This window comes from Sprattus sprattus (assembly GCF_963457725.1).
Source record: "Sprattus sprattus genome assembly, chromosome: 15".
NCBI lineage: Eukaryota > Metazoa > Chordata > Actinopteri > Clupeiformes > Clupeidae > Sprattus > Sprattus sprattus.
The window spans coordinates 19,681,959-19,698,947 of record NC_137913.1 but is presented as its reverse complement, the minus strand read 5'-3'; the positions used below and the strand labels follow the sequence as shown (position 1 = coordinate 19,698,947).

The window sequence follows — 16,989 nt, the reverse complement described above, 5'->3', positions numbered from 1 at the left end:
GTGGTATAATTTGGACACTTTTAAATGTAAATGTAAATGCAAAAGATTGTGTACATTTGTCCGCTGTCAAATACAGTTGAATTTACGGACCTAGACAAAACCGTTTTGAGCAGTTTTTGAGCAATAGTGGAACAACTGCAGCTCTAAAATCACCCTTCTTGTTGGGTCGAAAATGACATTCATGTGGGTCAAAACCAACATAGTGTTAAAATCATGTGAACTTCACACAATGGCAATATTTTACAGCATATCATAATTGTTTTTTATGTGTTATGTTGACATAGAATGCTGCTGAGCTATACCATACTTTAGTATATGCCTGTAATAATATCCTTTGCATGTATCTTATATGTATCTATATGGAAATGGCTATGGATGACTTTTCTTATAGAGAGAACAGCACGTCTTTGCATTTATATGTATAGCTTTATTAATTCTGACATCGGAGATGAACGCCAACAGAATAGCAAAAACATAATGACAATTTTTTGTTTTGCTGAAAAACTTGTTGTCGTGTTTTCACCCCATATACATTGTTTTCTAAGCGTTTGAATGTGGAGTATGTGTAATCTAATCAAATGTTGTTGGCGACATGCTTAATATACATTGGACAGTGTTTATTGAGAGCTAGCTGAGTTAGGTTTTTAAGGTTGCAAACTTCCAAGGCTTATTTGGCATGAAATTGGCAAAGACTGATCAAACCTTTAGGCATGAGATGAATTTGGATGCTAGCATGAGATGTGACTGAGGGGCAATGGACTTTGGCCATCTGGGATGACAGGGATGACACTTTCCTAACACAGCCAAACATCAAGCAAGCACAACACAAGACATAGCAAGACAGTTAATTACTGTGAGTTTAAATTATTAGGTTATTAGGTTATTACTTCCTCTGTTTCTTCGTCGCCTCTGCCGTGATGACGATCCAGAGAATACTGTGCTAGCTTCCCATTTCAGCTGGCAGAAGAGTCTAGTTGTTGTGAGAGGTGGTGCCATAAGACATTATGTCATTCTCGCAAGAGGTGTAGCAGTCGGTCCTCCAAAGTGACATAGACATAACACTGCTTATTTACAGTGTAGCTAAACTAAGGTATAAGGTGAAGTTTAAAAAACATGCCATTTAATTTCAGACCCATTTCAGAACTACAGTGTCCCAGAAGGGATATACAGCAAGAATTGCTGGATTCTCTGTGGAATTGACAGTGCAATGTATTCAAGCTCCTGCCTTGCATCTACCCATTCAAATAACCAGCCACATAGGACAGTTTAATGTAATGTTAAAACAGCTTAATAGTTTCTTTAAGTTTTATTTGATTAGGCCTACCATGGCATGTTTATGTTTCATTGGTTAATGCCAAGTTGTCCTAATAAATACATCCCAAACGATGTCTACTTGTATTAAAAATGACATAATTGAAGAAATGGTACATAATCACAAACAGCCATACAATCAAACAGTCATAAAGTTAATAAAGACTCCTTTCATAACAGGTGTCATGTCATGATTATGACGGTGTCATGTCTTATACACACCCCTTCAAATTAAGTGGGGGAAAAAATTGCTTATAGATATATAATTTCTACCAAAATATAAAAGCTCCCACAGGATGTGTGCATGTAACAAAGAATAGGAGATAGAGGGGAATCAATGTTTCCTAAAACAGATTTTTCACGCACGTCTTAACTTGAGGAAAAAGAAAAAGCTGCCGTGTCAGACTTCCTCAACAGATTTCAGAGCAGCTTGCAAAATACAGTAATTGTTCTCAGCATGAGATGTGCTCAGTTAACCAATTCCATCTAATACACCTATAAAGTTTAAGCCTCAGCTATTCAGCAATAGTACCACAGCATTTCCCATAGCATTTCAACCTAGAATTTCTGAATACATCCTATACAGACACCTTACAGGCAGCCTTGCAGACACACTGCATTCTAAAAAAAGAGGTACATACCGTGATCAGTCTTAAAGATTTGGACTTGAAACGCTTAAGGTATGTCCTTTGTTTTCATTTATTGCTTTTTTCTCTGTAGCAGGAACAGCACCACTAGCATCATATTTAAAGGAGATACAAAACCGTGTATTTGAATGTTTCGACACCTCCTGTCATTCTACCCTCAGGCGAGGTTTAAATTCTTAAAACACTTACTAAAGGCTAAATAAAGAACAACTGTCCCAGATAGAACACAACCAGAGGATGTGGTTTTGCTTTGACTTTCCTAGGAGTGACAGCCAGTTTTTTGTGATGGATGTTTTTCTATTAATCTCCAAACACCTGAATCAATACGGCCATATTTCACCGTTGGCTGGAGCTAATATCTATGCCACTTTAGAGGCAGGCAAGGCACTCGTGCCTCTGCAGACACACTTAAAAGAGTTCAATTTTTATAGCAGCTCTTGTTCCTAATACTCTTCATTTTCTCAGTGCTACGTGTTCTACCAGAGGTAAATTGAAGCGATACCCTAGACCCTACATGCATTGATGTAAAAACACTGCAGAAAACTGTACACAAAGCCCTAGAAAGAATCATACTGCACACTCATCAAGCAAACTGCACACACATCAGACAAATCATGTTTTGTGCTGCAGAGTGATTTAATAAATGTTTTCCTAATTCAGATTTAATTATACAAAACCTCCTTTGAAAACTGACCAAACACCAGCTGTCAACAGTCCTGTCCACCTGCACTCTTGTATGTGTCACACGCAAGGTTCACAAGCGCAACTTTCCTTTTGCCCCTTTTTCATTCCTTTGCACCACATCATCTGCAGCCATTATGAGATATAGGCTAGACATACAGTATCTCAGTCCCCCCTCCTTGTAGAGACGCTGTGTAAAAAAGTAATCACAGCTAAGAAGCAGCCTGGTGAGGATCAAACAGTGACCTTGGATAAAGTGGACTGAGAAATTGAAAGTCTGGGTGGGGAATTCTGGCTGAATGGCACGGCTAAATCCTGACTGTGGGGAAGGGAGGCTGAGCGAGATCTGATTCAGGGAAATGTAGTGAGCTCTAACACGGCACGTCCTTTGTCAAGGTCATTCAGACTACCTCTTCAAACAGTGAAGCAAATGCTGATCACAGAGTTTGGGAAGGGGGGAATGTAGATTTGTAATACCTTGCCACAACCTTTGAAAAGGCTCAGATGAATATTCTAGCAATTCTCTGTACCCATCTCCCCACCCACTGTGTCAGGACAGCTTTGACGTGATGAAATTGTTAGACTTGAATGATTCAGAGTTGGTAGAAAAAAGTTAAAGAAATCGTATTATGTTGGCTGAAAGGAATATATTGAAGTTATCTTTTCAAAGAAAAGTTTACTTTGTAGCCTGTGATTTTTTGCTCTTTTGTAAGTTTGTAAGTTCTTTAAAAGATTCTGTGATGCAGCATATCCACAGGCAGGGGCCTGCAGACACACATACACACATAAATGTACACACAAACACACCAGCAGAAAGTGCAAACAAGGCACATCACCTTGCGTGTTTGCTCATGGAAATTGCCATCGCATTAAGGATGTGACAACTGAAGCAAGACTCATTAATTTCATTGCTCCAACAGATATGATTCTGTGGGTTTATGTAGAGGCAGAGGGCCGCAATTAACAACAAAGACATGCATCAGTGTGCCTCAGTTTGAGATAAGAGAGAAATGAAAAGAATCCCCATTGAGGTGAAATTATCTCTTCTCATTTCTTCCTCAGTTCTATTGTCATCCTTTACTAAGGCTTTTCTGTCTCACACACACACACACACACACACAGACATACACTGAAGCAGTAACTCAGAACTTGTCGAGGCTAAACTCCTTTAGCAATATTTCATCTTCTCAGCTTTCAGCAGCTAATTGTTTGATATGGATGCTTTGGAAAATGTGGCATCTTTTTTTCCACACGTTTGGAGACAAAACCTATGCAACTATACGTTTTCTCTGTTCGCATCCCATTGTGCAAAACAATGGATCTTTTCTGCATTTCCATTGTCCTTCCTGCCCTAGTTTTGGTCTTGTTCACAGTGATATATTAAAATGTTAGCTACTGATACAGCAGCTTTTTTGTCATAGCAGGCGGATGACTATTTTTCTCTTTTGTCAGTAGTCTCTATACTGCACGATGAAATAAAATGCTGCCTTCTTGCAGCGGTCCAAAAAATGGTCATTGAATAAATGAAACAACAACACCATGGATAGGAATAGCTGTGTCCTAGATTAAGTATTTGTTCAGCAAAATCTCTTGTGAAGGCTGCAAAAACCTGATGGTTTTCGACACTGTCTCTGCAATCTTGCCCTGCTGACTCCAGATGTGATATGATGCCCCCTAAATGGGCCCCAATAAATGTTGTCTCAGGCATGACAGGGTGAGCGGTTGCGAGTGCTAAAACTGATTAGTGCAATGGGATGCGTTGGTATGGAAGCGCGCTGCTGTGTCTTGTCCTGTCGTTCTGTCCGTTACAGCCAGCAGTCATGCGTGAGGTCTCAAATTTTTTGTCTGCCTCGAATAGTTTTTTTTCCACATACTCCATACCCTGCACTCCACCATATATTATGTCATTTTACTATGACTAACTGCCAGTGCTTTTCTATACTTTTGACTGTCTTATGCTTTTTTACACAATGCCGCAATAAATAAGCTGGAATTCTAGAGGACGCTAAAGCATACAGTAGCCTTGCATGTCATTCACCTTCACACATGCTGACAGTCTACCTTCATTTGCCAGACTGTCTTTACATGCTGTCTCATCCTCCAATCTCTGTCCGCAGAGGTGCCACCGAGTCCTGTGAAGACCCCCTCGGAAGCCTCGCCAATGGCCTCGCCCCGGCAGCGCAGAGACTCGGACCGCTACTGCCAGCTATGCAACGCGTGGTTCAACAACCCTGGCATGGCCCAACAGCACTACGACGGCAAGAAGCACAAGAAGAACGCCGCCCGCGCTGACCTCCTGGAGCAGCTGGGCAAGACCCTGGACATGGGAGAGATGAAAGGTACGGAGCATTGGGGGACCATGAGGACCTGGGGGAGTGATGGGCAGCCTTGTTGTTGTGTGCTGTTTGTTTTTGTAACAATGCTGTGGTCCAGAGCCTCAATATAATTTTTTCTATAGACACATAACGAACAGCCCACAGCCCACAGTTCACACAAGCCACTCTGGGGATACAGCGAAGATATTTCACCTTTGGCCTCATCCCCACAGACAAAGGAACCTAAATATCAATACGCTTCCACTTTGAAAAAAGGCTTAGTTTACCTCGTTTTTTGCCTTCATATTTAAAGGCCAAAATGAAATTCCTCTACATCACCTCTGATGTCCTCACTCTTGTTATAGTTGTTATTGTGTAGCCTTCATTTACAATGGTAAACACCCAACATATGCTACAAAAAATTGTTATCACATTCTGAGCTGCTTATAGAAGTAGTTCAGAGGGAGTTCTCATCTGTGGCCACATTTTTATCAAATAATTAAAAATCGGCATGCCGTGCGGGATTGGCAGTAAACAGGGAGCACTCATCTTGTTTCGTCTCTGTGCCCCGCCGCTGCTCGCTTCACGAGGGCTGCTGCTGCTGCTCGCTTCACCAGGTTGGAAGAAACACATTCCCCCCATTATCTTCCCAGTCGCATTACCACATGTCAATAATAATTACCAAACATCGTCTCCCTGGTGTTCGGGGTGAAACGGTGGGTCTATTATCGCTCCACGTGATCACATAAACCAGGCTGGTTGAGGAGCCAGGTTGTTGGAATGATGAATTGCCAGCTTTTTTTTAAGACCATTAATTATCATTTCAAATACGGATGTTAAATGTGAGGCTATCACTCTCCTTCTTTAAGAGCACTTAGTTAATGCACAAGAATGGTATGGTCACATAATTTATAAAGTTTCTAATGGCCCAGACATAATAGAGGCTGCCATCTCGCTGAGGTATCTGCATGTGAGGTAATGAATCTGTGAGATACAGGATCATTTTGTGGGTTTCTATCTGGGTGTGCACAGTGTAGTCAGTGCAGTTCTCCGTGCGATAAAATGTTTCCTCAAACAACGTGTGAAAATTAACAAGTGTGCTGTGAGAGCATGAGATGCAGGATAATTGTGAGAATCACACTCAATTCATGAGCATTGGCAGCCCCTCTAGAGGTATTGTTTAGTTTAGCAATAACACTTCAGTTCAAGGATGACTCAGCTTCAACATTAAACAAAGGAACACGCATATTGTTTTTAGCAGTCTCAATAAGTGAGATGTTTGTGTTTTTTGGAGTTCAATCAATATGTAGTTTGCCAAACTTAGAAACTTTGATTACAAGACGATCCACTGCAATACCTTGAGAAACAACTGTGGGTGTTAATTATCTTTTTGAATAAGCCAACATCAGATGTAAACCTTTAATCCACCTCATAAGGTCAGAAGTGCTCCAGCAGAGCCATAGCATGAACTGAGGAGAGGGAGCGGCTCTGAGCCTAGAAACCATTAAGCACCGGCTATTTGTTCATCCCACTAAGTGGTAAGTTAGTTTCATGCTTACAAGCAAGCATACACACATAAATGTAAGGCAAGTCACTGTTAATAACATTCCCAATGTAAAACCTCATGCTGTCAAGCCACATGCAGTGTCTTCCCCACAAGACTTCTAGTTAGCTCCACATCTCTTAGCAGTTTTCACCTCTGATCATCGTGTTTGCATTAGAGTTGAGCAGAAGGTTTCTAGACTGTCACACAGCCATTATGGAGAGGAATGAGTGTCTGTGTGTGTGAGTGTGTGTGTGTGTGTGAGCTGGAGTGTCAGCATAGAGGGAGACGCAGCATTCGGCAGCCACCTAATGAGCGTTTCTCTCCGGCGATTATCAATTAATAATGATGTGGCAAATCACCCTAAGAGGCAGAAATAGCATTGTGCACCAGCGGAAAGGGGTGGAGGGTAGAGGGTGGTGTAGAGAGGGGCAAACGGAGCGCAGCGGGCAAGATTGTGCTGCCTAATTCATGGGGTTGCAGAGCGGGCGCTGGCAGCCCCATCCCTCACACAGAGCTATCTTACTACCTAGAGCACTTCTGCTAGTCACATCCCCCCCCCCCCCCCCCCCCCCCCATTTCCCTTTTTCCGTTTCACACCCAGGCGATTGAAATGGCTTTCCATTCCCCCATCCTCATTTTTCCTTGTCTTTTTTTAACACACTTGCCGTTGCCACTTCCTCCGCCACCATGAGTTTTTATGCATGTGTGTATGCTGCTGTTGGGAGGGCTGTCTCATATGCCAGAGCAGCTCGGGGAGGAGAATACCCGCAGTCGGACTTTGAAGATTGCCACGCGATGAAATATTTATTTTGTTGCGATCGAGTGCAAGTGCATCCACGAGCGACTACATTGCGCCTGGCGCGTTGAGCGGAAATGTGAGCATTTGCTTATTTACGCCTCGGGATAGGTACCCATTAGCCAAGTGTGCTCTGTAGACTCTAAGGGCCTGACCCTTCCATGGCGTACCTGCTCTGACATTAGCTCAGATATCTTCCACGCTATTTGCCTTTTATCATCCCATCCCACACCTATCATCCACCCCTTCCATTTCATCCTCTGCCTGCCACCCAGGCTCAACCCTTGTGACCTCATTTTATTATCCACGGGACTCGGTGTTGATGGTTCCTTATTTCCCCCCCTAACAAGGCCTAGTCATCTCCCGTGGCTGTAAAGCCTGATTCTATTACAGTGCATCTGGTTGAGGCTGTTTCATCCCACTCCTATCTGGCCACCCATTCCACTTGTGTTTTACATTTTAAACGGCACTCTCCAGATATGCTTTAGAGCGCCTGAGTGTGTTTCATCCATCTCCACCCGGCCAGGGAGAGCAATCTTCCATTTACCCTCCCCTGCACCAAAAGTATGGTCCAAGCGTGATACTGAAAAAACGTGTGAGCGGCTGATTTGGCTATTTTCCCCGCATTCGCTCATGGTGTCAGATAATGGGGGACGTTTCGGGGTTGTTAACATTCAGCGCCTGCGTCCTTGCTTTTTTTTCCGCTGCGGCATGCATATGATTGCTCGCTTTCATCTTCCAAAGCAATCTGTCTTAAGCCATACCAGTTATGTCAATGTGACGTGGCTGTGGCCCCTTTGAGCGTGCTCGGAACTATTTAACCAGTTCTGAGTCCTACTGCAGGATTGCCCCCCACACACCCCACTGTCACCCCCACGTAAATCCAACGGAAAGTGCTTACCATGAAAGTAAATGCCGCAGCCTTTGATTTGCTCTCTTTTTAACTATGCAATTTTACCAGGCAGCAGGGCGGACACCACTTGAGCCAGCAATTATTCACATACTGGTAGCGCCAGAGGGCTGTGTCCTTCAGCCACGCTGAAACGCTGCTCTCATGAGCACCAGACTGGCAGGCCAGCTGCCATTTTCGCACAACAGCCATGCCACTTTTTTTCCCCACTGCCCCCGCAGTGTACGGTGTTTATCAATCAATCTGTTTGGATTCCGCGTAACGGCACTGAGGAGTGATACAATGCGAGTTGATTTGACTGCATCCGTGATTAGGACTCTCTCCGCAGCGCTCCCATTTAGAGCATAGCTCAGGCCGTCATTCAAAAGAGCCCCTGTCCCCGCCATTAATTGGAGAGACGCGTCAGAAGATGTAATTTTGCATGTCCTCTCCCTGGCCTCCTCCCGGGACTCTACCATCACAGTTCTGGGGCAATTCATCCTGTCGGCATACTGTTTAATGCATCTCCCCTGACCCTGAAATAGATCTATTACTGTCTTAATGGCAGACTGCAAGACTAGAGAATCACAGGGCATATTGCAATTCTGTACAATGGGACAGGTTGCTCATTTGTCAAAATAGGCAGTTGAACGTTACATCACTGGCAGACCAAGCAAGTAATTTTCATATTGATTAACACAACTGAAAGCTAGTGTATAATGAAATATGACTTTTCTCTTTATTTGGTTGCCAAACACAGTATTTTAATGAAACGTGCAGCACTCCACGATATTGTCTTAAAGCTTCTTGTCTTTATTTCTCACCGTTGGTACTCTCTCTTTCCAAACAGGCATGTAAATAGATCTATGTGTAATGATTGGGATGTGCGTGATGCCATCTGCTCAGTATTAAAACAGATGCCAGCTTGTGATTTTTTAATCTTTGGTTCTGTCACACCTTTCAGCATAAGCCGCTGCCACACATCATAGGGTGTACAGTAATTGGTAAATTTTAATAAGATTTTCAAGGCCAGTGACAATGATGCAATATGACTCAAGATGAATTTACTCTTAAATGACTTTTACGGTACCATATCCAGTGACACCCGTGATTAAAGGGGTATAATAAAAGCAAAACAGGCGTGTGACGAAAGGTTCAGATTTCGGTTAACGAATCCCTTGAATCTGATGTCCCCCTTTCTGGCATTAAAATGAACTGCTCTTTGTGCCCTAAACTGTGTCCCATGCTATGTCCGTTTCTTAAAATGAACCATATGCTCTTTCAGCTTGGGTGCTCTACCATAGCTAGAATGGATCTGGGCATGAGGAGCACCATCTGAAGGAAACAGATGGCCAAAGGTAAATTTAGCTTGCACAGAGCGCACTATAACAACTACCTGAATATTCTTCCAAGTGCAGCAACCAGTGCTGAAATTTTACATATAAATAAATGATGAGTGAATATCTCCAACTACTACTCTCGTCGAACGTTGATCAATGAGCCGGCTACAGAAGAAGCTGTGGCTTAGTCAGGTGAATCTGTAGTTTAAGCTCAAAGCACTACTTGTAAATGTAAAACAGCGCTGATCATGACAGGCAAGACAAGGATATGTAGACGTCAACATTAATGACTTAACTATGTTTTACTGAGTGATACATCAGTAACAGTCCGGCAAATATGGCAAATTTCGAAATATGCACAAAAGTACAGGCTTTTTATGGGACGCATCACCAAAGAAGATGTCAGAGCTATAACAGGAGCCTTCTTTCTATATCATGATGTATGCTGGGGCACTAGTGGTGGAGGGGAAATAAATGGTGAGGTGACGCTGCATTTTATCTCAGTTCATTTATCCTACTACCTGTTACTCCATCCTCATTCAGAGGAGCCTAACCAATATAAATGTGCTCCTCTTGGGCAAGCGTTGAGGACCCCGAAAGAGGCAGGAAGTGAAGTGGAAGAAACCGACCATAGATCTCGAAGGGGGCATTGTGGTGTGGTGGGGCGGGGGTGGGTGATGCGCAGTGAGCAGAGTGTGTGCCGGTGGTTCATTGCCCATGCAGGGCACCTCCGCAGGAGGCACCTCGGGTGGCTGGCGGTGATGGATGCCAAGTCGGCGGTACATTATTTCACCTTTTCAGAATGCATTTGAGAAGCGGGCTGTCAAAAGGCCACCCCTGAGCACCCCGGAGCCTCTCTCTGCTCCCGCTGCCTCATTTTAATGTCAGCACGCGAGCGTGCGAGAGGCAGTGGCACAAAGCAAAATTGAAATTGCCACGGCCACGGAGGTTATCGCCTTGACACGGGGTCAGGAGTGATGAGATCCCTTATGATCCCACAGAGGCAGCTCAACACAGCCCCCTTCACACCTGTGTGATTTAAAAGCCAAAAACAGAAAATTCCTCATTCGTTTTTCACCATTTATTGTGATGGAATGTGATGGCAATCAGGAAGCAGAAAACATCTGCCCCAAGCTGAAGTTGTTCATTTTTGTATGATGACTTTTTCGAACATTTTTATTTTGTCGTGTTGTTTTTTGTAAAAAAAAAAAAACGCCTTTGACATCCCCAGGCTGTGCTCTACCTTTCAGGCTATTTGGGGCAATTATGAGAAATGACGGCATGGCTGCCAAGCGATGACACGTGTGGGGAAATGTGGAAATTGGACGAGCTGACGGAGAAGTGATGGATCATTCATTTTTGCCTTGCCCTTTCTCTCCAAACATTGCTTATAGGCTTAACTCAATTTGGAGAGCAGAGATTGCATTGGCCATTTTTCAAGCCGCAATATCATTAGTGCAACATGACAGCAATTACACGGGGCACTTAATCCTCAACACTCTAACACAAGGGCACTTGGGGGGGGGGGGGGGATATTGATGGTGGGGAGGGAAAATGTTGACCATTTAATCGCTTTAGTAGTGACTGGTTCTGAGTCCCCAAAGTCAACAGGAAGACAAGGTGCTTGAAGACACTCCAGTTCTAAAACTTTCCCCCATCAAACATTCTCTGTTAGTCCTAAATTCCCATATCTCCCCTTAAAAATTCATAAGGGCTTTGTACACTGAGGAAACAAAGTCTTCAAACACACCTACGTTGTCTGTTAACCTGCCATAAACTCGTTCCCTTTTCAAATCCTCTACCTATCCTTGCTCCACTCGACGCTCAGTAAACCTACAAGGCGCCTCAAAACGCTGCGCACTGCTGCAGTGTGTGATGTGTCTATATCCATGGCACTTTGATTGACCACGATGTCACGCGACTGGTAATCAGTCAAGTCAATCGGTCGAGGGGGTAAAGACCTGGCAACAGGCTAGAGTGCTGACCCGCTCCTAAACACAGCTGGGCGGGGGAGATAGGGGTTGCTCTTATCTCCCTCTTCTTCTCCAGTCTCTCATTTATTGTCCTGCCACGATAAGGGGGCCCCCATACTGCGCCTTCCTTACGATTGATCACTTAGGATGGTAAATGAACAGGGGTTGCGGTGCAGGGAGGGGAAAGGTTTGGCTCATCGAGTTGCATTCTAATCAGCCCCCTGTAGAACAGCAGTGCTTTTTTTTCTCTTCCTCAAATTAAAGAAACGTGGCTTTGAGTGAAATGGTGGCCACAGATACTACCACTTGCTAAACGGAGCTGGTATGGGATGGTGCTGACAGTGCACAGCATTCAGTTCTTAATGAATTTGAGTATAGAAAAATATAGATGAGCATATATCAATATTCTTTAGCTAAACTGCTTTGGACTAATATGATTTTATTGCTTTTGTCTGTTAGCTTGTTTGTTGCGTCAGCAGTGCACCTCACAGTTTTGCTTTGTCTGTCTCGGTGTGTGTGTGTGTGTTTGTGTGTGTGTGTGTGTGTGTGTGTGTGTGTGTGTGTGTGTGTGTGCATCTTGTTTTTCCAGGTCTCAAGCGCAGCTACACCTGTGATGTCTGCACCGTAACGCTCAACTCGGTGGCGCAGTACCACGCGCATCTGCAGGGCTCCAAGCACCAAAACAAGTGAGTAGCGCTTCATAAATCTTTCTATCCATCCACCCCCAACCAGCGCCAGTGCTCACCATCAAGACACCACGCTGAGCTCTCACCCCCCGACCCCCCCAGTGCGTGCTCAGCTCACAAGAAACCCTCTGGTTTTTACATCTGCTCCTCTGGCCCTCTGGTGGTGCCGCTGCTGCTGCTGTTGCTAAAGAAAGGTTGAAGACTGGGGCTGAACAAATATGCTGACAGTGTTTGAGACTTTAAAAAGAGGAAGAGAGAGAGAAAGAGGCTAGTTATGGAGAAAGGGAAAGAACATGGAGTACAGTAGAGATAGGGAGGGGTTGTTTTCTTAGCCTACTTCAGGCTTCGTTAGCTTAGCTTTTTTTCTTTTCTTATCCCATTAGTGACTTATTGGAAGCAATTACATCTTCAATTCATCCAACTGTGCCTCTTTTTTCCCAGTGATTGCGCACCAATGCTAATCGGTGGCCATGCTGCCTGGAGGAGCTAGCATTAGGTTTGACTAACAGGGAGCGCTTAGCAACTCTTAAGAGCTAAAAAAAATAAACTTGAGTGAGTCAACAAAGAGTCAGCGTTCAGCGCACGGTCACCGTAGACACCGCTGACTAACAAACAATCCCTATCCCTTCAAGGATCCCTTTGAATCACCTGCAACCGCGCGCAGTCTCGACAGATCTCTGTCACACAAACACTACGCCTGCTCATAGCCGCAAGATGTGACAAAGAGACATCAGCAGACCGTGAATGCGCTGAGTGCCAGAGCCCATCAAGTTCTTGAAGCAATTGCTTTGGAGCCCACTGAGGACTGACAGCTTCTAAAACAGGCGAGAGAGAGAGAGGAGAGCAGGGGGTCCATTGGGGAAAAGAGCTCCTAAGCTCACCCAGCAACTCCAGTGGAATCTGCATTGTGGAATTTCAACGCTGTCACAAGAAATGCATAGGAATTACTTGTATCCCGTGGGGCCTTTTCCGCTTTTCTTCACACACACACACACACACACACACACACACACACACACACACACACACACACACACACACACACACACACACATTCACACACACACACACACACACATACACACACGTATCCACAGGGATTTGGGCGCCAGGGAAAAGGGGGGGTGGGGGGGGGGGGGGGCAACGTGGCGTTCTGTGCCGCACTATGCCAGCAGCACCACTCTGTTCTCCAGTCACGCTCGCCTGAAACGCAGGAGGGGGGCCTCATCCCTGCACCTCCACTCACTCACCCAAGGGCTCGGCCCTGCTACCGGGGTCCCACACACACACACACACACACACACACACACACACACACACACACACACACACACACACACATACAGATTCGATTCAAGCTACTGTGCCTTGGTCCACCCTGCCTGGCTGGCCTCCCTCCCTACCCTCCTCACCCCAAACGCCAAACCCCCACACCCACTGCTCTTGTCCCTGATGCTTGGGACTTCCCCGTAGGGTGGATTAGCGCTCTACTCTCAAAAGACAGGATGCAGCGGAGCTGGACCTCCGCCCAGAATACCTCCACTTTAAAAAAACAAAAAAAAAACAAACACTGTTTCCCACCTCCCCCAACCTCCTAGTGTATCCAGGATGCATCCTCTGCCGGCTGTATTTAGGTCATTTCATGGCAGTTTATCCGAATATAATAAAGGAACGTCTCCCTGAGCTAGATCCAAGTAGAGCGCAGTAGAGTGCTATTCTTTCCTTTTTGTGAGTCTTTCAGACATCACAGATGGCTCTGAAAAGAGGATTTTTTTAATAGAAGGAAGGAAAGAAAGAAAGAAAAACTACTAGTCCTAGTTATAATCCTGTCTGCCGCTTTCCAGTTATTCTGATGTCGCAGTGGCAACGTTTCTGTTGTGGCAAATAAATACCAGTGGTCTCCCTTACCTGATACAACCTGATATGATCACAGTAGATGCATAACAAACAGAAACAGTGTGTTCAGTGTGTTAGTGTGTTTGTGTGTGTGTGTGTTTGTGTGTGTGTGTGTGTGTTATGTAGTGAGTCTGGAAACTCAATGAAGAAGTTCAATTTTGACCCTGCGAGGGAGGAAAAACAAATGACCCAGTCACGACGTGTTTACTGATGAGCTGTCTGATCAATACACCGCTAACAAGCTCGGCCACAGCGGCACACCATGCAATCCCTACCCGAGTGTATTAAATCAACTATTGTGCGGCAGGCAGATCTAAAGCACGCCATATTTCCATATTAAGAGCAATCCGTGATTGAGAAACCCAATTTCCCTCGCACATCCCTGTTTTAATTTGGGCATAACATTGCCTCTCATCTCGTCCTGGCATGAAAGCAGTTTGGCAATTGTGACAAATTGTGACTATAGAGGGGCGTTACAGGGCACGGGACAATGTGACAGAAATAGAGGTCTGCCAGGGTAATTTCCTTAGCTCAGGGAGAGTGAGGGACTGGTTTTTGCTGACTGCAGCAGAATGCACTTGGGCCTCTAAATGACTAGCCAGACAGTGTTCAAATACAGGATGTAAATGAAAAGGTCAGATTATTATGAACATGAACCTGGGGGAACTTTTTCTGTTAATTACAGTGGAGTACAAAAGAATAACCAGCCGCTCTCTGGAGATGATTAAGGAGATGTTTTTTAGGAACCCACGTTTTCCTTGTACTGTGCAGACTTGCCTATTACACATCCCGCGAAGATCTTGTGGGATCTGAAGGACCTGAAGGACTAAAATAGACTGGGCTCCTTTTTTTGAGACCTGAGATGAATGCCAAGTTATTTGAAGAACACGCCAGATTAAATAATCAGAACCTGTTTAATAAAAAATGAACATGATCTGTGACAAAATCGTCTATCTTTGATATATAAAAGCAGTTAGCTATAATTTACTCGTTCCATAATGGCTAGGTTTTCCTTCCTGCAGGAAGACATCTCTTAGCTTGCAGGCATGAGTGACTGCAGGACTACTGCTGCGGGAGATGGCATGCCTGCCCATGTTATTACAGGCTTGTGGCGCTGAACCTAGTGCCAGTGCAGAAAAACCCAATCCTAAACTCTCATCCTCCATTTGGGATGGGTCAAGCCATAATGACAAAATGATTACCATGCCATCACTTGTCTACAATCATGCCTATCTGCCCCCCACACACACACACACACACACACACATATACACACACACACTTCCTCACACACACACCCTGTGCCTCTGGTGCATACGTGCTGGTGCAGTGCAGTGATACATTAGAAGTGTGCACACAAGCCGATTAAAGTGTCTGGGGTCTAGTGACAGGCACAGTGACACAGTGATTTGTTACCACTGCTCTCTGTGTCCCTTCCATCCCAGCATGTCCACTGGCCTCCGGAACCGGCTTTGCGGTGAAGGTTATTTGTCATTCGGCGTTGGCAAAGGGATCGTTTCATGTATAAAAAAAATAGATGTCACATTATGCAGCTACATTGCAAACTACACACAGTGTTTAACAGAGCTGTGGGCGACACATTTTCTGTTTTTAACTGCTGCTGTTTGCATTGAGTGGCTTTATTTTCGTGACCTTCAAACACTGGTGCTATTTCATTGTGGCTATGTGAAGATTTAGAACAATGCATTCAGTTCCCACATGGTCCTTTGCTGTCTTTTGGCAAAAAAATTCCCTCATTCAAAATTGCTTGCATGCTTGCAAGCGTTTCAATTTTCCACCTCCACAGACGCAGTGTTTCCATTATTCGAGGCAGAAATATTGCTTAGATTTCCAATTTGACCACTGAGCATGTGAGTCGAGTGTGGCCAGCTTTGTTTTTTATTAATGAAAATGCATAATATGTCAACTGTACCATAAAATATATAAAACGCTCTGGACTCAACCAGTAAAACTGTCAGTAAGACAGATGCTGACTGATTCATTCTGTATACAAGCATGCTACTGATGGCTGATGGCACCCAGGCTACCCAGGCTCAGACTTGAAACAGAATGCTAGATCTGGTGTTTCTAGAAGGTTCTTTCCTTCCCCCACCCCCCCCCCCCCCCCCGTCCTCCATCCTCCATCACCTGTTTCCCCTATGGCCACACTTTGCCTCGCAACTGTCCCTGTGGTCACCCAGTGAGGCGGCAACAGCCCCTTTCATCCTCAAGCTTGCCTGACCACCTGCTGTGTGTGCCGGATGTGTGTGCCCCCCATTGCAAAGCAAAACAGATGTGCTTTGCGCCATAGGTTCCCCTGCCTCCTCCTTTGATATCTCTCTCCAGCCTGCCCACCCCAAAAGCCCATTTGCCTTCAATCTCGACCTGCCCCTATTTCTAAATGCAATCATCACAGACTTCCATTGTCTGGTTGAGCTGAGGGAATGAGTGTTTTTTCCTCCTCCCCTCCCTAGAGTAATTTGAGGTGTTTTCTGAAAAATAAACACATTTACGCTCTATAAATCGCACTGAAACCTGTCTTATTGACTTTCGCCATCTGAATAAACAGACCACGACCAAGCTCCTCTCTGTAATATTTGCTGCTGCCTCACATTTCAACTTAAATGTGGCAAAGGCTGCCAGAGATTTTTTTCCCCCCCGGTCGATATTGAATCAATAACAAAGTTTATAATCATCATTATCATTATCATCCTCATCATCATGATCATTGTCATCTTCATTATAATCATACTCAGGAAGAACTGACATTGTATAGTTTTGAGTCTTTAATTAGTGTGAAATCAGTAGTTTGGGAGTCATAACACTAAATGCCCTGAAACCCAATGAGGACAGTCTGAAATGGGGCACCACAAATAGACCAGTATAACTGGTCCTAAGGGTTTTACTGT

At 44.6% G+C, this 16,989-nt stretch overlaps 1 protein-coding gene across 2 annotated transcripts in view; it reads left to right on the top strand.

The window, feature by feature from the left end:
- The window catches only part of zmat4a (zinc finger, matrin-type 4a), a gene marked incomplete at both ends in the record, with an annotated part of 64,446 nt that extends 52,258 nt beyond the window's left edge, over positions 1 to 12,188 (top strand). For both annotated transcript variants that reach the window (XM_080852294.1, XM_080852293.1), the window contains 2 exons: positions 4,757 to 4,978; positions 12,088 to 12,188. In XM_080852294.1, the coding sequence (XP_080708420.1) occupies positions 4,757 to 4,978; positions 12,088 to 12,188 (323 nt within the window). The remainder of the gene's footprint in view (positions 1 to 4,756; positions 4,979 to 12,087) is intronic.
- Positions 12,189 to 16,989: the final 4,801 nt, after the last annotated feature.